General features: G+C 41.0%; 1 protein-coding gene across 2 annotated transcripts; it reads left to right on the top strand.

Annotated features, from left to right (window-relative positions):
* The first annotated feature begins 8,210 nt into the window (after positions 1–8,210).
* FEM1C (fem-1 homolog C) lies at positions 8,211–24,957 on the top strand. 2 transcript variants are annotated; one of them, XM_048932052.1, is made up of 3 exons: positions 8,211–8,533; positions 8,776–9,447; positions 19,957–24,957. In XM_048932052.1, exons 2-3 carry the CDS (start codon positions 8,904–8,906, stop codon positions 21,264–21,266), a joined length of 1,854 nt encoding a protein of 617 aa, XP_048788009.1. In that variant the 5' UTR covers positions 8,211–8,533; positions 8,776–8,903; the 3' UTR covers positions 21,267–24,957. The 2 variants fall into 2 exon arrangements, with proteins under 2 accessions (XP_048788009.1, XP_048788008.1); XM_048932051.1 differs by having other exon boundaries at positions 8,711–9,447.
* Positions 24,958–27,313: the final 2,356 nt, after the last annotated feature.

Below are 27,313 nucleotides of genomic sequence, written 5' to 3'. Positions count from 1 at the left end.
TGTTATTTCAATGGGAACATTCTGGCTCATTTACATTAAATACACGTATGTTTTTTAAAGGAAAAAATCAGACAACTGTGGTGGAGATAATAGTCTTCAGGGTAACTGTTATGAGCTGAAGTGGGAAGACCCACAGAACTTGCATTGTTTTGAATCACTTTTATTTTTGTTTCCAAATATCTAGGCTCTTTAGCCATTATGGACAGAGTTAAGAAAAACCTTCAGTGGTGCTTTTTCCTCCTGTGTTTGATAAAACTGCCACCTGTAATTCAGTAATCCACCTTACCTCAGTTTTCAGAATAGTTGGGTATTGCTGGTATAGACTGCATCTGCTAAAAGAACATTGGAAATCTTAGTGGTTTTTTGTTTGTTTGTTTTGTTTTGTTTTTCCTGGAGGAAATGCAATCAAAGCATAGCAGATTATTATAGGGTCTGTGCTGGGTCCGGTCTTGTTCAACATCTTCATCAATGACCTTGATGAGGGGATAATGGCCACCCTCAGCAAGTTTGCTGATGATATGAAGTTGGGAGGATTGGCTGACACGCCTGAAGGCTGTGTTGCCATTCAGCAAGACCTGGATAGGCTGGAGAGCTGGGCAGAAAAAAATGGATGAGGTTTAACAAAAGCAAGTGTAGAGTCTTGCATCTGGGGAGGAATAATGCCATGCACCAGTACAGGTTGGGGGATGAGCTGCTGGAGGGGAGCTCTGCGGAAAGGGACCTGGGTGTCCTGGTGGACGACAGGTTGGCCATGAGCCAGCAGTGTGCCCTTGTGGCCAAAAAGGCCAATGGCTTACTGGGGTGCATTAAAAAGAGCGTGGCCAGCAGGTCAAAGGAGGTGATCCTCCCCCTCTACTCTGCCCTGGTAAGACCTCATCTGGAGTACTGCGTCCAGTTCTGGGCTCCCCAGTACAAAAAAGACAGGGACCTCTTGGAAAGAGTCCAGCGGAGGGCCACGAAGATGGTGAAGGGCCTGGAGCATCTCCCCTATGAGGAAAGGCTGAGTGAACTGGGTCTGTTCAGCCTTGAGAAAAGGAGACTGAGAGGGGACCTGATCCAGGTCTGTAAATATCTAAGGTGTGGGGGGCAGAATGGCGAGGCCGGACTCTTTTCAGTGGTGAGTGGAGACAGGACAAGGGGAAACGGCTGGAAACTGCAGCATAGGAAGTTCTGCACAAATGTGCACAAGAACTTCTTTACAGTGAGGTGACGGAGCACTGGAACAGGCTGCCCAGGGAGGTGGTGGAGTCTCTTTCTCTGGAGATGTTCAAGACCTACCTGGATGCCGACCTGTGCAACCTGCTGTAGGGAACCTGCTTTGGCAGGGGGGTTGGACTCGATGATCCCTGGAGGTCCCTTCCAACCCCTACAATTCTGTGATTCTGTGATTCTGTGATTATTTTCTGAAGAACAAAAAAAAACCCAAAACATATTCTGAACGTGAGGGCAGTGATCTCCTACAGCTGTAAGCAATGATAGCAATTCGTATGTCATCTCTGGCCAAAACTGTGCTTTGCTGAAGAGAAAAGACTGTGAGAGGGGCTCCAATGTTGGGATCTGTACTGACACTGTAGTAGTGGGGAGGCAGCCACCATGGTACTTGTGCCACTGCCTGCATTGCAGCATGCTTTTGGACATACGGTTTTGCATTCTGCCTCTGTTCTACTTTGCAAGAAAGGAGAATATTAGCTGTGTATTTCTGCCCCAAAGCTGGGGCAAGAACCATTTACAAACACACAAAGTGCTCCAATGCTCCAACCACCTGCAGGTCATACTCCTGTGCCATGGGAGAGGAATGCACAGATCCGGGGACGTGCTGGGGCAGCCCTGACCCACCAAGCCCCAGGTGTCAGGTGCACTGCCCACGTGGACAGGCAGCTGCCTTCAGACAGAGGCACATTTCACCATAAGTGGAGGTGATATGCTGCGTCCCTGAATCTCTCATCCCACTGGCACTGCTGGAGCTGCTGGAGCAGAGCCACAAGGAAGGTTCCAACTGTGGGTGTATTTCTGAGTTCCTCTGCTGGTGCTGATTGTTTTAACTTTTCTTACGGTACCTTTTTCTTCTGTCTGGTGTAAATTTAGATTTTCCTGTAATACTTAAATTGGTAAATGTAAGACAGCCCATCTATAGTGTACAGTATATAAAACCACACTCCTGGGAAGATTATGCACAATAGGCAGAAAATAAAAGGAAAGGAGAATTGGAAAAATCTCAGAGGAAAGGGAGGAGGAGAGGTGAATCCCCAGCTATTATGCAGCCAAATATTTCCAAAAAGGGAAGCTTATTCTCAGGCTCCTGCTCCTTAGCTACCAAGTCAGTACACCACTGTTAGTTGTTCTTTCCATTTCTATAAAGTCATTTCTTCTGGCTGCTCCCAGGAGACATCAGTAGCTCTGCAGTAAGACACCAGTACTTGCAAGCAATATCCTACTGTCCTGCTTCCAGGCAACGCCTGGGAGCAAAAGTCTCCAGGTCATGTATGTCTAAATGCTGTTCTCTTTCATGAGCCATTTCAAATGAAAAATGTTCCTGCAGTGTAATACTATCTGCTGATGCTGCTGCATACTCCCTGCAAGAACCACACTTACAGCTATTCTGCATGCTAGATGCCTGCCAGTAAAAATTATCATCTCATTTTATTATCGACAAATGCAGCTTGTCATTACTGGTGCCATGCCCAACCTCTGTTTCAGAAATCTTTACCTTTCCCATTGTATGATATGTGCCTGTAGCTGAGCACTGCTGGACTTATTGGGCTGCTTAGTGTGCTACCCAGCAGCAGCCAGCTGCCCAGCCATTGAGAGCCTGCCAGAGAGTTGCAGACCTCAGCTAAGCAAAGCTCCTGTCACAAGATTCAGACTGCACCCTCTGTTGACTGCTGCTTCTACGTGCCTCTTGTAAGTTGGCTGTGTTTGGGCTGTCTGCAGTGTTCTCAGAGTATGTATTTTCCAGTGCTTAAAAGAATGTGTGGAACTATTATGAGATGAAATTTGTATCATGCACTAAGAAAAGCCTGAGAAATGTGTAATGTCATCCAGCTATGATCTGCCCTTGCTCTCATGCTTGTGATGTGAGCAATGGAGAAGCTAGCTGGGTCACCTTACCCCATCAGCAATATGGTAAAAGAATTTGTGAGCATACCACCAAGTGAGCAACAGAGCACAATACACTGCAGATATGAAATTAAGTCTGAGGCTGAATTTCCCCTCTGCAGAATATGGAGCGCAGTTGCCATGACAATAACATTTGTAGATTCTTCCTTGCATCCCAGAGCACACTGCAACAGACAGCCCTGACATCACCTCTTCCCTATGAAGGTCCCGGATTTGGAAATCAGTGGTGGTGAGGCTAAGGGCTGCTCCAGGCACTTGCATCTCCCACCCACTCTGGGGCAACTTGCATGAGGATGGAGACACCTTCCTGGTGCCTGGGTATTGAACAGCTCAGGAAGCACATTGGAAAATTGTTCTGCAACGTGTCTGGTGGGTTAGGTGCTGAATGGCCTCTGAAGGCACAACAGCAACCTCTGTGCCTTATTACTTACAGCTGTAAGCAAGGATAGCAATCCATATGTTGCTATCTGTATTTTATTTGCCAAAATTTATTAACTGGAATAAGACATATGCTCTTTTTTATCTCACTAAAAAGTATATTCCTGTTGCAAAATTTCTAGCCCAATCAACTTGTCATGTGGCAAACATGAAGCACAGGTGCCATGTCACCTATTCATCCCATAGAGAAAGGGCAGGGTTAAGTTGAACTAGAAGCTCTTCTTCTCAGAAGACAGAAATTCTCATTCAGCATAACTGCTAGGAGGGACAAAAGGCTATCAAAACACAGCCATTCAGCCTTCCCACGCCTTCTCAAATTTCAGTGCCAGGGATGGTTTTCCTGAGCATCTTGGCTGGCAGCCAGAGCTGGGGGTACCTAAGGAGAGGACTGTGGCTATGTATCCAAGGTATTGCTAGCATAAATTCAAGGGATCTATAAATCTTAAATAAACTAAGGCCATCTGTGAAGAACAGGTTTAATAAGCTCAGTGTCATCAGTGTAAAAAAAAAAACCAACAAGCAAACAGCTCCAATCTGCTCCAGAAACCTCTTCTGAGGAGTGTTTGTGAGAAGCCCTACTACAGTAAAATAATCTGTGCAAAAAAAAAAAAAAAAGAAAAAAAGGAGAGAGTAGATGCTCATATATTGCAGCAATGGAACAGGGAGGCCTGATAAGGAGGGAACTGGCTGCTGTGTATCTGCTGGAGATTTGCTCAGAAAGGCAAACTAAGGGTTGCTGCTGAGGGGGTTACGCAGGCAGATAAGGTGGCCAACGGTGGCTGTGGCCAGGAGCAAGCAACTACATAAGGAGAACTGTCCCCCAGAAGTCCAGTCTTTCTTTGCAAAAAGCCACCAGGCAGACAAGCAGAGGAGACATTCCCATGCAAGGGAACTGGAAATATTGAGAGCGGAGCCTTGTGATGCAATAAGCCTGCTAGCCTAGAGTGAAGCCAGGCTTTAAAATAGCTTTCTGACCAGCCCATACCAATATTTTTCAGCAGTAAGTTGGGAACAGTGGTCAGAAGTAGACCAACAGAAAAGTCACAACTTGCAATCTAATGAGAAACAGCTCCCAAAGATGAGGGGCAGCATATTTGTGTCTGAGCAGCTGCCACTGCGAATGTTCTGAAGGCAAAAAATGAGAAGCCCCTTTTTACCTGCAGACTCCCCTACACACACAGCGCACTGGCCTGCAGGTTTCTGGTTATATTCAGGAAGACAACACTCATTCAAACTGCATGTTGCTGCTGCTGCACACTTCCAGGGACAGCTACAGCTGCAGATGTCTGAAATGCAGGGCCACACATCAAAGCCTAGGGCTGGAGGATAGCAGAACATTCCCAGCCATCCCACAGCTTCTGCTGCACCTGCTTCATCCTGTGCCAGGCCATGCCATGCAGTGTTGCAGTCCTGCCTGTTGCCTAGCGTTCATGTTGTATTGTGTCTATCCTCTGTGCTAGCGCTGCTTACAGCAAATGCAGCATTTCTCTGGTTTCCAACTGCTCCTGTTCTACTGAGTCTACTTGAGGGAAAGCAGCTTTTTACCACAGAGATGCTTGCTTCCAATGCTTTGGACCCCCTAGAGCCTTCTTGAGCTGTTTCATTTCAGATGATCTGCTCCCTGCTTTTTCTGAGTGTGATCTAATCAATCAGTGGAGGGATGCATATTATCAAATATCACAGCTAGCCTAATAGGCACCATGGTAGGTGAAATACCTGTACTATAATTAGAAAACAAAGGTTATTTTTTGTTCTACTCACTGAGGAGATCTTTTCAGTTTCATACCTACAATTCCATTTATCTGTATCGAAGCTGTCAGGCCTGGTCTTTGCCTTGGCCTGTGAGCAAAGAAGGGAAAAGAGCAGAAGGATAATATGCATGGGGTAAAGAAGGGCAGGACAGAGACTGTGAGTAACCTCCCCCAGGATTTCACTTGTGTAATAAACCAGAACAGGCATAGCTTGCAGGATGTAAGAGGCTTTTGGTGTCAAAAGGTCTTGACCTGGATTTTAGCAAATCAAGGGATTAGTCACACCAGCTCACTGCACGCAAAGCCACCACACACAACCAGTGTCTCTCTGGTGGTGGATCCCATCAGGGCACAGCATGCCCTGCTCTGGCCTGGATAGCACCATGAGAATTACCACCTATGTCTAATAGTTAAAGTAGAGCAGACTAATTTTTAATGTGTTTGCTATCTACAGTTCAGTCAACTGCTGTCTTGAAACAACCATACCAATCAATCTGGGAATATTTTATAAGTGGCAAATAGTGCTTAAAGGAAGAATTTTAATTTTGGCAGTTTAAATTTAAATTATGCTGTATTAAATTCACTAGTTTTACTGTTTGGAATAGCACTTGTACACTTTCAATTAGTAGACCACTGTGCACATTTAAGGAAGTGAATCAATAAATCACTTTCCATTATACATGTATATACATGTATATGTGTACATATATGCATATAAATAATTTAAAAGCCTGCAAAATTGGTGTGATTAGTGCATGTTTTTACATGCACTATTGTAACTATATTGTAACTAGATTGATTACTATTTCCTTATTTATCTCTCCAATTTCTTAGTACAACTATAGAAAATTAGAGAGCCAAATATTGACGTGGCTTTCAGTGAGGTAAAATCCTAGCTCAGCTGACATTGTTGGAGGCAAAGTTTCATCTTTTCTCTCCAGAGCACATGGGCAGAGGTGCTCATTCACCTGCTGAAGTGAGGAATTAAAGGACCAGACCTCTCCCTCTTGGCCTGTGTCCACGCGTGAACTACAGAATGTAATTCACCGTTGTGAATTAATGGCCCAGGGAGAAGGAAAGCTAACAGCTTGCAGAGTTGAAGCAGAGAAAGGCTTTCTACCATGCAGCCAAGCACAAACACTACTCAGGATATATGCAGGCTGGGGAGGGGTCAGAAGTTTCTCAAGCCTTCCCTCCAGCTTTGGGGCACAGGTTTACATCCCCTGGCCAACTCACATGACACAGTCCTATACATTCTTCCTGATTTAACTTTTGGCCAGACCAGCCTGGGTAACTGAGTACTTCTTGAGATAGGACATGAGATATGTAAATGATGAAGAACAGCTGGAGCACACATCTGCCTTCCAAAATGCAGCACAGAAATGTAGGAATTAGCTCAGTATCTAGCAGAAGTATAGTCATGCTGGGGGGTTCTCCATGGCCTGTGATGAAAAGTGGGATAAAAAATTTCAAGGGATCTCCATGTTAATAAAGACTTTTAGTGTCTACACTGAGAGCTGAGATACGGCTCCTTCATGAAGAAGCTGCAGGTTGCCATGAAGCCTCCCCTCAGTCTCCTCTCTGGGCTGAACAAACCAAGGGACCTCAGCTTCTCCTCATACATCTTCCTCTCCAGATCCTTCCCCATCTTTGTAGCCCTCCCTTGGCATTCCCCAATAGCTTTGCATCCTTATATCATGGTGCCCAAAGCCACACACAGTGCCTGAGGTGAGGCCGCAGCAGTACAGGGACAGTCCCTCTCTCACTGGCAGTACTGGGTCTGTGCACGCCAGGGTACAACAGGCTCTTTGGCTGCCAGGGCACACTGCTGACTCAGCTTCAGCATGCAATCAAACAGAACCTCCAGATCCCGTCCTGTGGAGCTGCCTCTCATCTCCCAGTCAGTAGATATAATCATGGCTGCCCTGCCCAGGTGCAGAATCCATCACTTGCTCTTAAACTTCACGTGGCTGGTGGCTGCCAGACCCATGTTTTGTCAGGAACTCTCTACAAGGCTCCTCAGCCATCAAGGGAGCCAACATCTCCCCCCAATTTAGTGTTGTCCACAAACTTAGTATGTCTCCAAGTCCTGAATCCAAGTCACTGAAGAGAACACTGAAGAGAACAGTCTCTAAAATGGAGCCTTGCAGAACCCTTCGTGACTGGCTGCCAGCCTCATCCAATTCAATTTACAAAACACTTTAAGCATGAGACTTCTGCTAATTGTTCACCCATCACAGTATGTTTTCGTCGAGCTGTAGGCTGGGTATTTTGTCCAGAAGGATACTGTGAGAAACAGAAGTGGAAGTTTTGCTGAAATGCAAAATTACATTCATGGTCTTCTCTTGGTCATCTAGATGGGTGACTTGGTCATAAAAGCAGATTAAATTAGTTAAGCAGGACCTCCCTGTGTGAAGTCACGTTGGCTGTCACCAACTACTGCACTTTCAAATGTTTTTCAGTAACTCTCAGCATAACTGCTGCTACGTTTTATTTAACAATTTATTTCTGTTTAGATCCATTGGTTTATCACTTCCCTATTCCCTAAAGGGCAGACCTGCTCCCTTCCCCCCAGCGCGCTACTTATATACACTGTGTGTATATGTTATATATATTATGTAACACTGTGTTATATACACAGCCCAATCCCATTGTAAACAACTGTGAGAGCACTTCCAGAACTCCACAAACGATTCCATGCTAACGGCACCTTCCTACCAGGATATTATTTTCGACGCTCAGCACGCACTTCCCTCTGTTCACATTCCCCCCCCACACCGCTGATTAAAACTTGTAAGCCTTCAATCACTCCTCAGTTCCATCCCCGTACCTCCCAAAGCTTCCCTACCCCTTTATAGCTCCCATTTACACGCTTTTGCCTTTTCCTTGACCCCACAACCCACACTAACAGCCGCCACCTCCAGGCGGGGCCCCACAGCGCTCACTGCGCCCCGCGCCACTCGGAGACCCGCCCCTTCCGCCCTCAGCCCCCCGCCTTGCCTCTCTCCCGCGGCTGCGCAGTCCCTCCCTCCGTCCGCCCCCAGTGGCTGCCGGGCGCCCGCGCGGGTTCTTCATTGGCGGCGGTTCTGCCTGCTAGGCTACGCTGCGTCCTGGTTGTGCGGCCGCGGCTGAGCGTCGGCGGCGGGCCGCGGTCTGTCATGGAGACGCTGGAACGGGGGCGGCGGGCGGCGGGAGCGTCCGCGTGAAAGCGACGGCCCCGCGGGAAGGTAACCCTTGGTCCGGGCAGGGCGGTGGCGGTTGCGCTGCCGCGGGCAGGGCTCGGTCCGGCCGCCGTCCTGGGGCGGCGCTGCACGGCGCCGGGAGGGTCCGCGAGAGGCCGCTGGGTGGGTCGTGCTGGGTGTCTGCGGGAAGGGTGGAAGCATTCTGGATTGTTTTTCTTGCAGATCTGTCAAGGAGAGGCGGTGATTGGTCTGGACCTTGCTCACGGACTCCATGTTGTCCCGTCTAGGTGAAACCGACCCGAGAGAAATTGAGGGGCTTGCTGTTGAGCGGTTGTGCTGCCGGGAGGTTCGTGCTCGTGACTGAAAGAAAAGAAGCAGGCGTGCATCTGCCCGCAGCTGGAGAGGTGCAGGCTAGATGGATCTAAAGACAGCGGTGTTCAATGCAGCTCGTGAAGGCAAGCTGCGGCTCCTTTCCAAGTTACTGGCAAGCAAAACAAAAGAAGAGGTGGCCTTACTGATGTCAGAAAAAACCGATGGTGCCACACCACTTCTGGTGGCAGCCCGTTATGGTCACCTTGACATGGTGGAGTACTTGTTGGACCATTGCTCTGCATCCATAGAAGTTGGCGGTTCGGTGAGTTTTGACGGTGAGACCATTGAGGGAGCTCCACCGCTCTGGGCAGCGTCTGCTGCTGGACACTTGAACGTGGTTCAGTCCCTGTTGGATCGTGGTGCTTCTGTCAACAACACAACCCTGACAAATTCAACGCCCCTCAGAGCTGCCTGTTTCGATGGCCACCTGGAGATAGTAAAGTACCTTGTGGAGCACAAAGCAGACCTGGAAGTATCAAACCGCCATGGGCACACGTGCTTGATGATTTCCTGTTATAAAGGCCACAAAGAAATTGCTCAGTATTTACTTGAAAAAGGAGCTGATGTTAACAGAAAAAGTGTTAAAGGTAAGTTGTTTTATGTTCCTAGATGGAATTACACCTTTAGGAGACTGTGAGAATCCAAAAATAGTCTCATGTAGATGAGGAAGAGATGAACTGTACTCAGCTATGTCGTTACTGTTTCTTCAGTGTACACTGTTAACACTGACAAGACAATTTATTTCTAGACTGATTAATATTATTAAGCCTCACATTCCTAAGATGACATATAAACTGACACCTATGCACAGGCAAAAAGTGCACAAACTTCTGCTGAGAACGACTGTTGGTTAATAGACTCAAGTACTCGAGTGTGTAAGCATGTATTTCTAGTTTTTTAACGCTGTTTCTTAAAAAAAAAAAAGCTGTACTTAAAATTGACTTGTGCCACTAAAACTGGAATAGAGAAAGATGTAAGAAAAGAGATAAGAATCTTTCCTACTCTGTAAAGAAATGAGAACTTTACTCTTCCCCCTCCTCTCCCTTCAAATTTTTGCATCTTTTTGGGACTTTATTTTTTTAAATGTTAGTAAACAAAAGTGTACATTAGGATTTAAAAAAAGAAAAGTTGTTTCAGGTGACTGCATAATAACATCAGGATATCTATGAAATAGAAGCAAAGTTATGCCCTTCACAATTCACACCATTGGCAGTCCTGCTGTTGCAGACTCAAAGTGAAAATCTGACATTTTGGCTTCAGTAGGAATTGCATAGCCTGCTTGGCTGAACCACTGCTATGTTTTGCTATACATCAGAGTTTTATGTGGTTGTAATATTGGCCTAAAAAAGCGTATCAAGTATTCCAGGTTGCAGTTAATTTTTATCTCACTGACCCAGGATTGTGTGTTTATTGTGTTTCAGTGGTTTATTTTATGTATTTTTTTCTCCGTGTGTGTGTGTATATATATACATATATATATATATATTTTTGCTAAATTCAAAAGTCTTTTTCTTTTTTTTTTTTTTTTTTTGAGTAACACTTCCACTGCCTGTTTCTGGTTAAATTGTATCTGTTGGAAAATAATACAGTTAATGGTTGATTCTGTCAAAATTTACTTTGTACCTGGATTATCATATTATACTGGTAAATGCCAAGCATGCAATTAATGTATTTGAAAAAGCTGTTAAGCAACTATACTCTATTTCAGCAAATCATGCTGACATGTGAGGGCTAACGTAAAGCAAGATAACACAGATTTGTCATAAGTGTAGGCAGAGAAAAATAAATCCTCCTTTTTAAGGATTTAAGCTTACTTATGAATCATCTTGGACATGTGTTAGGACAAAAATGTCATTTTTCCTCAGAGTGTTCTCGGAACAACACATTGAGCATAAAATGTGCATCCTTCTTGGTTTTGAACAGAACGTGTTCCTTTTCACAATAGGTAAGGGCAGAACAGAGCTGTTAAGTATCTGATGTAATGGGGTGGGGGGGGAGAGGGGGGGCAGGAGGAGGAAATCTGAGTCTCATTCCCTTCGTGTTGGTGAAGTAGACTTTGATTTGCTGCTTCTTCTTATCTTACTTTTCTACTCTGTTAGGGCTTTTTGTTTGCTTAAACAGCTGAAGGGCACTCCTGAGAGTTCTCTCCTTACTCTTCATTTCTGTCTTCATTCCTTGCTCTGTTTACGTCCTTTGGTTTCTGGTGTGATTCATACCTTAGGCACATAAGCAAAAGTTACTAAGGTGTAACTGCTCCCTGTTGATTTAAAAGTTGGATTGGATATGATTTAGGTTGTAATAATTCAGTACCTTGAGCTGCAGTACATCGGAATGATTCTGTGTGGATAATATCTCTTGGCCAGGTGTGGCTTGCCTTTTTGTTTTTAAAAGTTCTCTCTTATGTGACATGAGCATGCATTTTGGCATCTTAAGGTGGTCAGATCTGTGAAGTTATTCAGTAAACAGTGACAAGGTATAGCGAGAGAGTAAGTGCTGTAAAACCTGAACTTGAAAGATGAGGGGACAGAGCTGAGTAAAACTGAGTAGTATGTAGCAGTATGAGTGTCGCAGTGGCTGAGGCTCAACAAAGTAACCTTTAGAACTTTCTTTTGCAATGATATTCAACTGCTATTAATTTCAAAGTGACTATTAGAGCCACAGAATGGTGGAATGGCCTGAAATAAGCCATTGGTCCTGAAAAGGTCCTGAAAATGAGCCAATGGCCTGAAATGGTCCTGAAAAGGACCACAATGCTCATCGAGTTCCAACCCCCTGCCATGTGCAGAGTCACCAACCAGCAGACCAGGCTGCTCAGAGCCACATCCAGCCTGGCCTTGAATGCCTGCAGGGATGGGGCATCCACAGCCTCCTTGTGCAACCTGTTGCAGTGCCTCACCACCCTCTGGGTGAAAAACTTCCTCCCTCACTCCATCAAAGTGTATTTTCCTGTTTCCAGCAGGATTTGTGCTACATTGTCGTATTCCACCTCTTCATTATTTTTTCTGTTTCTCCTCCCAGCTGTGTATTAAATAATTGGCAGAATGTAAGGCTAGGATAGTAGAAAGATGGAAGACTTGAGTGTTCTGCTCTTGAATAGTAGAACTTGTTCCTGTGCCTGAGCTCTCTTTTTAGATAGCCCCCTTCCTGGGCCATTAATGGGGAAGCCTGCTGTTCTGTGAAAGATGTGAAAGCTGTATTTAATGTAAACTTTGTAGCACTTAGAATTACCAAGTTGTCTATAAAACCAAAGTGGTGCAGCTTCTCTAGATGTAGACCTGGAGAATTGCTGACTGTGGGAGTTTATTACATATTTTCTTACATATACTATTCTCCAAACCAGAAGGGAGTAGGGTTAAATTGCTTGATCTACCCACTGTATTTCTCCAACAGAATTTTATGTGGTAAGATAGGATTTTATTCACATTTTCAAAACTCTGAGCATCTAGGGAGAAATGTGAAGGCATCTGTGTTGGCTGTTCCAGGGAGGAAATGAAATATATTCAGATGGAAAGCTGGAGTGTTTGCCTAGTTCATAGGCATTTCCAACGCACTATTCCTGTCTTGAGAAGCTGCAGAATAAAATGAACAGAAATGAGTGCTGCTCTGAAAGTAATGCCTCCTGTTTTATGCTGTTGGTCCAGAATATCAGAGGTGCATGGTGGTGGTATGGCAGTACTGTCAGGAAGACTCAACCTCTATTCCATTGAATTTTGTTGCTGTGCAACAGATAGCAGTGAAGGGACAGTATAAAAAATGGCATCTGACATGGAAGTGTGTGTGAAGCAAAGGTGTGGAGCTGAATTCCTCCATGTAGAAAAAAAAATGGCACCTGTTGACATTCATGAATGCTTGCTAAATGTCAGTGGGGACTTAACAGTGGGTGTCAGCACAGTGAGGTGGTGAGAGGTGTGTTTCAGCAGTGGTGATAGTGGGTCACTTGTTCTAGCACAGACTTTCAATGTGGCTTGCAGGCTGTATTTCACTCTGGGCAAAAATGCATAGCTAATGGTGGCAGCTATCTTGAAATGCAGCATTCTGTAGGAGAGAGTTTGCACTATCAAATAGCATTACTGTGCTCTTTGTATCTGTTGTAATTTCCTTGGAAGTAAACAGGAAGCATTACTTTTGGAGCAATCTACATATTAAAGTTTCAGTGTATAAAAAGTCTTGGGCAGCTACTAATCTGTTTATTTTTTCTTTATTTTTTTTCCAAAGAAAAGCTCTCATAATTTAAAGATGCTCCCAAGTTGCTTGTTAACAAGGAGATCAGAAGCAGATCTGGGTTTTCTTGTGAGAAGTTTGACTGCTGGTCAGTTGAGGAGGAACCTTCCATATTTTGGCTGCATGAAGTTTCCTGTTTGTCTGTATTGGGAATTCTGCAAATGATCTGTAGTTAAGAGGCAGTGCTCTTTTGCCATGTTAAGAATAGTCTTGTAGTTTCTTGAATACATCTTTCACTGGTGAATTTCTTTTAGTTGGTCAATACAGGGAGGAAAATGGCTACTGATGCACTTGAAGTGATAGCTGTCTTTGCTGTACCTTGTGATTACTGATTTGGATTCTCTTGGTGATAGGTCTGGAGTTGTGTTTACTGGAATTGGGTTTTATATTTAAATCAAGTATTTCATGTAATTATTTTGCCCTCTGACTGTTTTTAAGCAAATATTGTAGTTGGAACTCCAGACAAAACATGTAGATCTTGCATTGCAAGGATCAGTTATACGTGCTCTGATACTCTGCATTATTCTTTATTTCCCCCGTCCAGGCCTGGTGCAATAATAAATTATATAAACTCATTTGCTTGTTTGAAACTAACAAGTTAAACACATGAGTTAAGCACACAATTGCAGTCTATAGCATTTTTGGGTATTCTGTGTATGATGCGATGTGAACCTCAGCGGAAATGACTGTGAGTAAAATAAGGAAGATACAATTCAAAGAAATAAATCATCAGTTCCAACTAAAGAGGAGATTATAGTGAAATTAAATGGTTAACAACTGCTTTGTATTGTTAATCTTGACAATAGAAGTTATCCTGAAATACATTTGTGAGCAAGGGACGCAGTTATTCTTGTTACAGAATATCAAGAATCCACTAAAACTTATTAAGCTTAGCAGTTCTTTGCAATTTGCCCTTGATTTCTTTTTACAAGGAAGACCTACCTGGAGCATTTCTTTGTTATGCATACTGTGTGTAAATAATGTGAAAGTTTACCTTACTTGTATGTTACAGCGCTGTATATCTTTTTTTAATAAAAAAAAAACAAACAGTACAGCTGCTGAAGGATTTAATTGCTTCCAGTGCTGTACTGAAAATCAGTGTTACACAAACAATTTCATTTCAAAAAAACTGATTAACTTAATCTGTAAGGATGCTTGAGTAGATACACATGGCTAGTTTTCCACACTAGTCAGTCATTCTAATTAAATCTTTTTTTCTACGATGTGTAATGTTCAGCAGCTTAGCATCCATTTTCACAAACAGATCCTGGATATGAAGTCAGATTGGTAAAACATTTTAATACAAGTTTTACTACCAGAAATCTGGTCTTTTTTTTCCATCCTGTTAGGAAGTGAGTGTACTTAATATGGGTTGCAAATCAAGTCTAATAATTTTCTGTGTCACTGCCTTGCTTTCTTTTCATTCCTGTGTCACAAGTCTATTCTGGGAATTACTTCTTTCTGACATAGAAAGAGACGACCTCATTATAAATTTGAATCCCTACCCAAATGAGCGTTTTGTAACACTGGAGACCTAGGGATTTGATCTGTGGTATGGAAGATGTTATTGTAATGCTTGTGATATGTTAAAAAAGTATCAAAAGAAAAAAGCAGGCAGTTATGATGAGAAATGACTAGCTTTTTCCCTAATCTTTTCTCGCAAGGTTTGGGAAGACCAGAGGTGGGAGTTACTTGCTTTTCATTTTGTTACGGTTTTTAATTAGAATAAGTTATTAGGTAGTGTAAGAGTAATTTTTTCTTATTACAGACAGAAAGTTGTATTAGCAATGCAGTGTCTCAGCAGTAGATCTCTAGCAAAGAACTACCCAGCATACCGTAACACTGCCAGTTCTGTTTTCTTCCTGTGCAAAAATGATGAGCCTCCCATGTTCTTGTAACATCTGCTGTCTTCTATATGTGATTAAATTCCTGCAAATGATTTCAGAATTGAAAATAGACTAGCAGCGTTTAGTAATATATCATTTGAAATATCATCCGCAACTTTAAGAGAAACAATAAAAATACCCAAACTTGCAAAAAAATATGTCAAATTCAAGTTCTGCCACTTAGAAAGTTGCTTACCAAAGTATGACTTTCAAATGCCTTTCTTTAAGTCTTTTTAATACAGCAGTAGATATGTTTATTTTAGTTAATTGCTAAATAAATAATGTTACAGGTGTTGGACTGGTTAGTTTTTGAAATGCATAGATAACACATAGCTATGTTTATTCCTGTCACTGGAGATGGTGCAGTATTTTTGAAATGGATGGAATTTTTAAAGTCAGAATAATGGTTTATCACACTTATTTGAACTGTTCATAGAATCACAGAATGGCCTGGGCTGGAAAGTACCCCAAGAATCACCAAGTTCCAGGCCTTCTGCCACACACAGGGCCACCAACCTCCCCATTTAATACCAGACCAAGCTGCCCAGGGCCCCATCCAACCTGGCCTTGAACATCTCCAGGGACGGGGCATCCACAGCCTCTCTGGGCAGCTGTTCCAGCACCTCACCACTCTCATAGTGAAGCACTTCCTCTTGACATCCAATCTGAACCTTTCCTCCTTGAGCTTGAAACCATTCTCCCTTGTTCTACCACTATGTGATAAATGTTGATTCTCCTCCTTTTTTTTTTTTTTTTTTTTTAATCCTCTTTTAAAACCTGAAAGGCTGCAGTAAGATCTTCTCACAGCCTTCTCCAGGCTGAACAAGCCCAGCTCCCTCCACCTGCCTTCATAGCAGAGAAATTCTATTTCCTATACAGTATGCAGGATATAGGCTTGATATCTTTAATGTTGCTGTCACGATGTCTTTTAATTATTTCAGTGCTTCCTTCTCGTTATTGCACTTCTACTATCTAGTGATAGTAAGTGAGATGTAGATATTAAAAATTGATGGTAATGATCTTCCTTTATTAGCCTACACATTGTGGTCTTCAAGCCCTACTACAGTATAGGTAGCTAAAAAGTTACCCTCATTCTGATAATGCTAATAGTAACCAGTGTTAGGTCCTGCACAATGTCCTTATTTCTGAATTGAAGATATGGGTTTAAAGGTTGCACTGTTCAGTTGATAAGGAATTAGCTGGAAGTTCGCAGTAGTAAGAGAGCTACTGAGTTGGAGAGCTGTGGTCAGTGGCTCTGTGTCCAGGTGGAGGCCAGTCATGAGCGCTGTCCTCCAAGCTCTGCCTTGGGACCAGTACTCTTTTCTACCTTTGTCAGAGTCCTGGGTGATGGCACTGAGTGCACCCTCAGCAAGTTTGCAGGTGGCACTGAGTTGAGTGGTGCAGTTGACACGACAGAAGGAAGGGATGCCATCGAGAGGGACCTGAACAGCCTTGGGTCCATGTAAAGCTCATGATGTTCACTGAGGCCAAGTGCACTTGGCTCAGCGCCGTCCCAGCTATGAGTAGAGTCTGGGAGAGGAGCTCCTTGAGAGTTGACCGGCTGAGAAGGACCTGGGGGTCCTGGCAGATGACAAACCACATGAGCCAGCAGTGTGTGCTTGCAGCTGGAAAGCCAACGCTCTCCCAGGATGCATTAAAAGAGTGGCCAGGAGGGCAATGGAGGTAATTGTCCCTCTCTGCTCTGCTCTGCCCTTGTAAGGCCCGACTGATGGAAAAGTTTCAAGAGCAGCAGCTGTTTGTTGATGGATCTACAGTATGTAGTACAAATAGCTTTGTGGATCCTACTCTCAAAGCCAGCAAAATATTTAATCATTGAAGCACTTGTGAGTCCAGTATTACTAATGTATTTTGTCTTTAGTATAGTTAAGAGGAAAAAAATGTCATAGCCTAAAATGTTGACCTGAAGGTAGGAAGCAGATGCAAATTCCTGAGTTCCTGAGCACTGCTTTGAGTGGGGACCTGGGCTTGAAGTGGCTGTATTAACTGATGATTCAGGCAGCACCCAGATGCATCTGGTTTTGCTTTCATCAGTAAGTGCAGATGGCCTTAGGAATCAGCCAGTCTGTAGTTATGGTTTGAATGATGTAATTGCATTTTTAAATAGATTTTCTCTGGCGTAGCCAGACATAATGTATGTGTTGGCAAGTTTCACTAATTTTCTCTACTTTTTTACTTCATGCCATCTTAGGAGTTTAGAAGTCAGATGCTCCTATACCTATTGAGTTACCAAAATACAGAGAGAGGGAATTGAATTTGTTTAGCTATGCTTGCCAGATTTATAATCTGCCTGAATTTGGGAAAATCTGTTCTTGTAGTTGGAAAATTTGTTGGTCTTAATAGCACGCTCCATTAGTGACAATAATTGACTACAGTATTAAAGCTTGAAAATCACTTGTCAGTGTGTGAGCTGGATTTAGCTTCAGAAGTCTTGATCTAACAGATAATTTTGGGCACCATTTCGAGTTGGATGTCTTTATCTGCTTACTTGTTTTACTTCTCAGTAGATGATAGTGAAGTAATTGTCCACCATTGGAAAATTTATTTGGAAAGGAACACTTTGCAAGTTCGCTGTCTGAAATCAGATACTGTCTCTTGTTTGGAACTTGTACTTAAAATACTGGTTGATGGGCAAAATACATCCATAGCTATTTTTCTGCTGCAATTGCAGCATTTTGAACTTTTAAGGTTTAGCATTTGAAAAGAGTTGTTTGTGCTTCTCTGTATGAATTTGATTAGGATGGCAGCAATTTATTTTTGTTGTTATTTGGCGTGCTTGAGTTGAGATTGTTAGTCCTAAAAAGCAGCCGTTTGTCCTTTCCTTTATTTTCCTGTCTGTTGGAAATGAAAGCAAGAATGACGTATTGAAAGTGCTGTCGGATGGTTTGCAAGCCGATTTGAGGAAGAAGCAGCAAACTAATTTTCAAGTGAAGCTTTGAGAAGTGAGAGTGAGAAGGGGCAGTGATTGAGGTAGTAATGGAGGAATCAAGATAGAAGGCTCTGTGTCCTTTATAACATTTTTGTCTAAACAGACCATGAATCTACGGATTTTTGCTATCTGCCAACAGCCGTAGAAGTGTTGCATGAATATTTCCTTGTCTCAGCAGTGTACCAACATGTAAAAGCATACTACCACACAATAAACTGTTACTTGATGTATAGCGACTGCTTTGCACTGTGGATCTAAATCATCTGGTTCTGCTGGTGATAGGTAGGCATGAATTTAGAGGAAGTTATCACAGCCTTCGCAGATAATTGTGAATTTTGCTTCTGTAGGGTTTTTCTTCATACTTCAATTTTGTATCCGTTATTTTCTTTTTAGGAAGTAAATGCTCTTAAGTCATATTCTGAAAAGCTGGGAGATTTAAATTTGTGGAGATCTGCATGAATTCTCAGAAGGGTAGTAATAAGGGGAAAGATTATTTTTATTTCTGAAATGTAATTTGTAAGTGTGAATCATTTTTTCATGTATGTAGAGACATACACAGTGCCAACTTCATACATTTTGTGTCTCAATTTACTGTGTTTAAAGCAGGAGAAAGTAGAATGGAGATAAAAGCTCAACTTAGTTTGCTTATATACAGACTTCAGCTCTTAGATGTCCAGATTAACATTTCATTAGTTAAAATATTCAGTTCATTCCTTTTTTTTTTTTTTTTTTTTTTTTTTTACAAATCATCTCTCAGGAGAAGAAAAAAAAGTTAAGGAAAAAAAAACCCAACAAAACCTAAGCTAAATGTGTGCTTTTCCAAACACTGCATTAAAATTTCAAGACTGTTGCTTTGTTTCCTAACCTGCTGTCAGTCTCATGAGGGCCTAGGGGTACAACAAAGCCTGCTGCAAATTGCTGTCATGTTGGCATACAAAAGCTTAACAGAAATGTAAATGAGACAGTTCTGTGAAATTTCTCTCTCATTTTTTTAAAAGCAAAATCCAGCGACTGTGATCTTGGAAAAGATCTTGGTTGGGAGTGTGGAAACTTACTGACTGTGTAATAGAGATGTATGATCTGGCAATCAGTTAATTAGGATTTCACAGTGCTAATAATATTTAAAAAAAAAAAAAACCTAATGGAAGCAATAGGAACAAGTTACGTGAGCTTTCTGTTAATTATTTTCGTATTGCTTAGTGGGAGGCTGAAAAGTTAAGTCAGAATCTGTAGTATTCATAATACAGTGTGGGTTTTACTTGTGGTTGTTTCTGAATTCCACAGTGTGAGGTTCTGTACTGGTGGAGGGGATCAGGAAAGCTTATCCACCTCAGTCACTTCTCAGTGATGTATTTGTGTGTGAAACTGGGCAAAGTTATTTGAAATGTAGTGTTCAATATTTAACTGTTGTGTCTAATGTTATTTTTAATTAGCTTAGTATGTTATTTTTAATCAGATGGTACTGGTGCATGCTACAGCTTTCTCTATAATTTTAAGACTAGAGCCCTCTTAGCTTACAAACTATGCAGTGGCAGGCATAGAAAAATAATCTGAATGTAAATAAGATTCTGTGTGCTGTGTTGAAGGAATTTTCTTACTGTGTTAGCTCACCTTCAGCTTTCATACAGATAACGTTATTTTTAATCATTGGTGAAGATAGGGAGGAAGAAAACTTGACAGGTGAAGAAGGAAGAAGAAAGCATGAAGATAACAAACTTCAGAGTTTTTTGCTTCCTCTTTAGAAGCAAATCTAGAAGAAAAATCTCATGTGTAGTGGGGAAGTCTGTTTTAATTTTCTCTTTATCAATGAGACAGAAAGGCCCGTAAGATTTGCCTAATTCCGTCAGTAATATCAAGCATTCTGATTCCTTTAACTGCCTTTGTAATCTCGATGTTTTAGTCAGATCTTAAAAATATTCTAACTGCCTGCAAAGCCTTTCATGTTGCATAAATGTCAAAACAGACCTTTTAAAATGGTTAAAGCAGTAGGATTTAGCCTATAATTTGATTGTTTGTGTAACTGATTTTCTTCTCTTGTGTAGGAAACACCGCACTACATGATTGTGCAGAATCTGGCAGTTTGGAGATCATGAAGATGCTTCTCAAGTATTGTGCTAAAATGGAAAAGGATGGTTATGGAATGACTCCACTTCTGTCAGCTAGTGTGACAGGCCACACAAATATTGTGGACTTCCTGACCCAGCATGTGCAAACCAGTAAGGCTGAATGCATAAATGCTCTGGAACTTCTAGGAGCAACGTTTGTTGACAAAAAGAGAGATCTTCTTGGTGCTTTGAAGTACTGGAAGCGAGCTATGGAAATGAGATACAGTGATAGAACTAATATCCTGAGCAAACCAGTGCCACAAACACTAATTATGGCCTATGCTTATGCTAAAGAGGTAAACAGCTCGGAAGAGCTAGAAAATCTTATCGCTGACCCTGATGAGATGAGAATGCAAGCTCTGTTAATTAGAGAACGTATTCTGGGCCCATCTCACCCAGATACATCCTACTATATTAGATACAGAGGTGCTGTCTATGCGGACTCTGGGAACTTTAAGCGTTGCATCAACTTGTGGAAATACGCGTTGGACATGCAGCAGAGCAACCTAGATCCTCTGAGCCCTATGACATCCAGCAGTTTACTGTCATTTGCTGAGCTTTTCTCCTTCATGCTGCAGGATAGGGCGAAAGGCCTACTAGGCACTACTGTTACATTTGAGGATCTGATGGGTATACTGTGCAAAAGTGTTCTTGAAATAGAGCGGGCCATGAAACAAACCCAGTGTCCTCCTGATCCAATACAACTGAACAAAGCCCTTGCCATCATTTTGCATTTAATTTGCTTGTTGGAGAAGGTACCTTGCAGTTCAGAACAGGAGTATTTTAAGAAACAGACTATTTATAAGTTTCTTAAGCTTCAGCCTAGAGGGAAGAATAACTTCAGTCCACTTCACCTTGCTGTTGACAGTAGTACTACATGTGTGGGTCGCTACCCAGTTTGTAAATTCCCTTCTCTACAAGTAACTGCTATCTTGGTGGAATGTGGTGCTGATGTAAATGTCAGAGACTCTGATAACAATAGTCCATTGCACATTGCTGCACTGAACAATCATCCAGACATAATGAATTTTCTCATTAATTCAGGTTCACACTTTGATGCCACAAACTCACATAGAAAAACTGCTAGTGATTTGCTGGATGATAAAGAAATAGCCAAAAACTTAATCCAGCCCATAAATCATATTACACTGCAGTGTCTTGCTGCTCGTGTCGTAGTGAATCGTAACATACGCTACACAGGCCACATCCCTGAAAAACTAGAGAACTTTATTTTGCTCCATAGATGATAGTATGAAAAGCCAGAGCACTGTTTTCTCTTAAGCACGACTAGGTGACAATGTTTTGCTTTGAACAATGTTGTGATACACCAGCATTCTCTTAGCTTGCTCCATCTTGCTTTCATTAGCTAAAGCATTGTTAGCATCAGTTTGGCAGAGTTGGTTACCTGGTATTTAATGTATGCCATATATTATATTTTGTGAGTTAATTAGAAATGAAATGCCATATTTAGACTTAAAACTGTTTGCCAAAGGCTTGTCTATTTTGGTCTTAATTGCCTGATGGCTGTTTGGAACTGAGTTGAGTGTTTTCCACTGAAGTCTTATACTATAACTGTCGTATGGATTTTATACACTTGGAAGGTCATCTTTTTTTTTTTTCTTGAGCATTTCTACTCTCTTCTTTTTTATGGACTCACTGTAAAACTGTTTAAGTTGGATGGACTTGTTAACATTTGCAACTACCATAAGTGCTTTTATCTTTTCTATGCACTAGTTGAGTTACGACTGTTGCGTGTGAGCATACTTCTATGCAGCACTTGGCCAATTTTGAACTAAATGTACATTTCATTTTGCAGTTTGTTTGGAGATTTTGTGAGAATGCTGGCTTCATAGTATGACACATTTTGAAACTAATTACCAGTTCTCCACACTTAGATTTTACTTCTCTGAGTGCTGTAACTGAGGTTTCTTTCCTCTTGATCCTCAGGAGATTTGAGCTAAGTTTAGGAGAAGAAACTCTTTCACGTGATAATTTCCCTGAACTTTAAATCTGAAAATCATTCTGTTGCATCATACAGTTAGGGGAAGGGTCTTCATTATATACAAGTGACACCTTCCCCTTTGCAGTCATGTCTTGCTTGTGCTGGTTATGTGACTAGATGTGAAGTTTGTTCAAAGTTTAACTGCAGACTTAACAATACACTTTAATGAGAAGTAGATCAAATGAATGCTGTAGTTTAAATTTACAAATCAACTTTAGCTACAAAAGCATGTTGGTGGCATGACGCTTATCAGTCCAGGTCTAGACGTCACTTAACATTATTTTGACTGTGTGGCTGTATGGCAAGGTATTGGAAGTTCTATAGAAGTGTCCCTTTTTTTCATTTGGAATATCTTTATAAATATTTGCATGTTCTTTTCTCTAGTGTGTCAGCTATACTTTAAAAAAAAAAAGCAGAGGTTCTGTTGTGTATAAAGCTCCTGATGAAAGTACCTATTTTTATAATATTTGCACAACAGCTTAGCTTTTACAACAGAAAGGGCTCTTTTGACTTGTTAAATCTATAAATGGAGATCATAAATGTGCAATTCAGGTAATTAATATAATTCAGCACTTTACTGTTGATTAATAGTAGATTATATTATGGCACATTAGCCCTGCGAATGTCTTGAAGTGAAATTCAGTTCTGTTGAGTAGAATACGCTTGTAAGTTTCTTAGCCTAGCATATTGGATATTGTTAAGGCTTCATTCCACTGGTGGGTAGTAAGCATACCTATGGGCTTCATGCTCCAGAGTTTCAGTAAGTTGGCTTATGGCTTTCGACAGATGTGTAGAAATTTAAAGGCCATATTAACTAGATAAAGCTATTATAGAAGAGTAATTTTTTATTTTCTAACCTTATGTTGGAACATCTTTGTCTTTAAGTTGAGGAAGAATGTATCTTGAGGGAATGTTAGAATAGTTCTTCATTGCTTTCTGACATTTTTGGGGTTCTTTTTAAAGTGTACACTACTAGCTTGGTCATTCTTGAAAAAAATACTGGAATGTTTTTAAACAAAGATATGTTGAAAGTGCCATTGGTGTATTGCCACTTTTAGGGTTTACTAAAAGTGACTTTCACCTGTTTATCCCACGCCACATGTACACTTTTGAAAGTCTGGGAATGAAGAAATCCAGATAAGGCAATGTATTTGGAAGGTAAACAATTGAATTAGCTGGCTTTTTCTGGTTTCTGATGATTAAAACGTGTGCCACCCAAATTTTCCTTTGTGAGAACAACAGCTTGACTTTTATACTCCTTATTTTTATTTTTTATGCTTCTCTACTACTTTGTAAGTAGAGGCAATCAAGAAATGATGCCACAGTACAAATAACCCACATTATTATACCAAGTCATAAACGTACTTCTCTTTCTATAGGTTACAATTTATTGGTTCTATAAATAGACAGATTTTAACATCTATGGGATTTTTTAATACTCTGGAATCTTACTTGGTGTTCTTTGTTTAAATTTGTCTTCATGATTTTCTAATAACCAGTTTAAAATGAGTTATTTGGACATGGTTAGCCTAGAAATACAATCTCAAAAAAGTTTACTGTTGGCAAACAATATTTGTTCTATTGAGTGGAAGACTTTTCCAAAATGGTTGGAAAGCAGATGGTCATTAAATATATGTAAATCCAGTGGAGACTAAGTTTTCAGGGAAGGCCTATTCTGTGAACTACTTGCTTTAATTTTAAAAACTGTCTTATGTGATAAAGTACTGATTTATTGTGTACAGTTCTATCCAAATACCTGTTGATATGTCAATTCTGAAGCGCATCAGCTCCATTCAGAAGTCAGTTTTTCATGATGTTGAGGCTATCTGCTGAACTCAAGTGTTGTGATTTTTGCCAGATACTTGATGCATTTAATTGTCTTTTCCATTTCCTTCTTGACCTGTATGTTTACATTACTCTTTAATTTTTGCTTCATTTAAAAAAAAAAAAAGTCAGTACAGGGCCTGTGTCAGATGATACATTATGGATTAATTTCAGGATTTTTTGATCAGGAGAGGCATGGCAGGCCTTGTCATGTATGCTCGTACTGTTGTGGCCAGTGCTGATGGGAAGTAACAGATTTTCTTTCAGCTCCAGATTCAGGCCAGTGTTGTCTCCACTGCAATCTAGATATCAACCTTCTGGACAAAAGGTTTTGTTTTGTTTTTAAGTCTTATTACTCATTCAGAGGTGGCAGTAAAGTGGTTTTAGTGAAGCCTATTGATGTTATATGCAGTAGTACAACTAGCTGAACTTGATGTGTTCAGGGCAATGAACTAACGAGCATTCAGAATACAGTTTTTTGTTGTAACTTTAACTATTCTTGTCATAGCTGAGCTTCTCTCTGGTGAAGTGTGCAGTTCCAGAGCTACCAGCACAAACAATGTTGAGAACACTGTGGAAAAAAAATTGCAATGCTCAGCAAGGGTGACACAGGTTTTAAAACTGATTAAGCAGTTTACAAGTGCAAAGATACCTCCTTGCTTGTTAAGACCTCTTAAGGTGTATTTTGGGGATTATGAGGAGGGAGCAGGGATAGAAATTCTCATTGGCGTTTTTCTTCTATTCTTCTTGGGCTTCAACAGAAATACTTCAGCCAGGTAGATGAACAGTACTGTAGTAAAAAGTGAGATGCTGTTCTTATCAAATTCTAAGATTATGTTCCTGCTCTTGTATCATACTGGTAACAAGGTTCCAGCTGTCTGTGTGTTCTTTTTAAGTGCAATATGCATGCACTTTCTGAAATGCAAGGCAACAATTCGTTTTCCGTTTGTACTCCGCAGCAGTCCCTGGCTAGGAAGCTATTTTGTGTATTTCTGAAGTCCTCAAAAAGTTCTCTCTTAATAAATGTTTTGCAGCTCATTGAAATTAAACTTTCAATTTTTTTTTTTAATAAAACACTTAAAATGTAAAAAAAAAAAAAAAAAAAAAAAGAAAAAAAAGAAAAAAACTTAAAAAAGGGAAAAAAAAAAAAAAAAAAAGGAATAGAATGCCATAGCAAAATCTTTACAAAAGTATTTTAAAAGGGGATAAAAATGTGCCTCTCCTCAGTTTTATATTGACTGCAAGGTGATGGTGACAGAACATGACTACTGTTGAAAGATCTTCCTCAAGCTTTGGAATATACAGAGTGGAATGCATGTTATACTCTGGAATGTGTTGACGGATGTGTCCATGTAGAATTAACGCTAATTTCTATTTTCTGTGACTGCAATAAAGTCAAGTGGTATTTGATGTTTCAAAGTAACTATGAGGAAATCAATGGGAGACCTACTAGACTGTCCGTAACTCTTGGCTTCGAGTATGAATGTACTTGTTGAACCCTCAGTGAGGGCAGAATGAAAAGGTATTGTTTGTTTGGTTTTAACTGATTTTGTATTTGTTCCATTCTACCATAAAGAATTCCTGTGCAGGGTGAGCTTCATGTATAGAAACATTGCAGTTTCTTTTTTACATGAAGTAATTAGCTTTAGCATCAATGTTTTTAAAAAAAAAAGAAGAAGAAGAAGAAGAAGAATTACAAGCATAATTCTGTGCTTACATTCTCTGGAGGCTCCAGATGCAGATTATATTAAAAATATGTTTTGGAGAATACCTGTCTGAGTCTATAATATCCCTTTTCTTTAAGGTTATACCAGTGATGGTTGATACGCCTTGGAGTTGAAGGTAACTAATGTCAGTGATGGAGCATTAGACTTTCATTTTCATGTCATTAAGAATTGTACCTTAAACAAAATGCAGTGTGTTTCATTCCCTTTCTTGCTGTGAAATGGTGGTCTGCTCAAACCATTGTATTCTGGTAATGGGCAATAGTTAGGAAAAGGCTTAAACTGAGAGATTATTTCTAGATCATGTCTGTAGAGGTTGTCTAGGCCAGTTGCTAGGTAATGCACTTAGTCATGCTATCTAAGCATATTGCTAGCTTATAGCACAAAAGAAATTTAAAAGACCTTGTAATAAACGAACAACAGCTATTTAAGAACGTTGTACAGATTAATTTTCTTAAAGTTTTTCAATTCTTCCCCACATTGCTTGCATCATTTAAAAAAAAAAAAAAAAAAGTTCTACAAAAGTAGGAGGAAAAAAAACTAAGATATCTTTCTTAAAAAGAACTGCAGAATGGAAGATTTGGCAAGCATTGCTATCATAATTGTAAAATATCTCTGTAGATAGACATGGTAGTCACAATCCCATGAGGTAGTGTCCAATTCAGAGAGCTGAAGTGTTAGTTTTAGGCCTAGTCAGAAACACGTGCATCAAAAAATGATGTTCTGGATGAGATAATCTGATTCAGAGCTTTCACACTCTTGTTAAACAGATGGCTTAATAATCTGAACATGGATTCACTCAACTAGGAAAGGGAAAAACCAGAAATGGTAACTTACGTTGTTTTTCATCCCTCTGCAGTTGCAGATGATGGTAGCTGTTTCATTTAGGAGTGTCCACCTGAGCTGTATATCATGCAAAGTGCTTTTTGGCAATAACGAATGCTGGCTGTCAGTTGAAGATGAAAATTCACAGTCCCACATGGAGAGAGCAAAAGAGGCCAAGTGAATGGTAGGCTACTCTGCCAAAGTCAGTGCACTTGTGGTTTTTTTCCTCCTTCACATAATTTTTCAAGAGCCACTTACATGAACAGTGGAAAACAAGGTCACACCTCTCTCCACTCCTTACCTTACTGTCTTTTCTGACACAAAGGAATAAAGTTGATAAGAGTGGACATGGAAGCACAAAAGTTACAGATGTGCATAAAGGAGGAAAAGACAGAATTGCTTTCTGACTCCTACAAGTGCCTGTTTCAAGTATGAGGCTGTGATGTAAGCAGTAGCCTTGACTCCCTGAAGGCTGTAAGAAACATGGGTCGCTGTCTGAAATTCTAAGGATTCCTTCCATTGCATCTCTTGAAGTTTTATCTAGTTGTAATTTCCTTGCCAAATTTTTCTTCCTTGATCTGTTTGGCACTTCAGTCCTTCAGTGAACTTAATTCCCCTTCAATGTTTACTTTTTTCCACAGTTACTTATGTTCAGTAGTTTCATGCTTCTTTGTCCTTGGTGCAGAGAGTTAACCTCCCAGTGTTCCAGTGAAAGGCAGCAAAAATGCTCAAATCAAACTTTCTGAACTGAGCAAACAGCGTCATCCAGTCAGTAAAACCAACCTTTTGATGGCTTGGTCCCTTGACCTGCTGGTCACGCTTCTCTTGATGCAGCCCAGGTACAGCTGGCCTTCTGGGCTGCAAGCACAGTTGCAATACTGAATTATTTTCTCTTAAGGTAGTGTAGCTTTTATTGTCC

The sequence above is a fragment of the Lagopus muta genome, chromosome Z (genome assembly GCF_023343835.1).
Source record: "Lagopus muta isolate bLagMut1 chromosome Z, bLagMut1 primary, whole genome shotgun sequence".
NCBI lineage: Eukaryota > Metazoa > Chordata > Aves > Galliformes > Phasianidae > Lagopus > Lagopus muta.
Note: the sequence above shows the minus strand (reverse complement) of the source record. Positions and strands in the feature narration are given on the sequence as shown.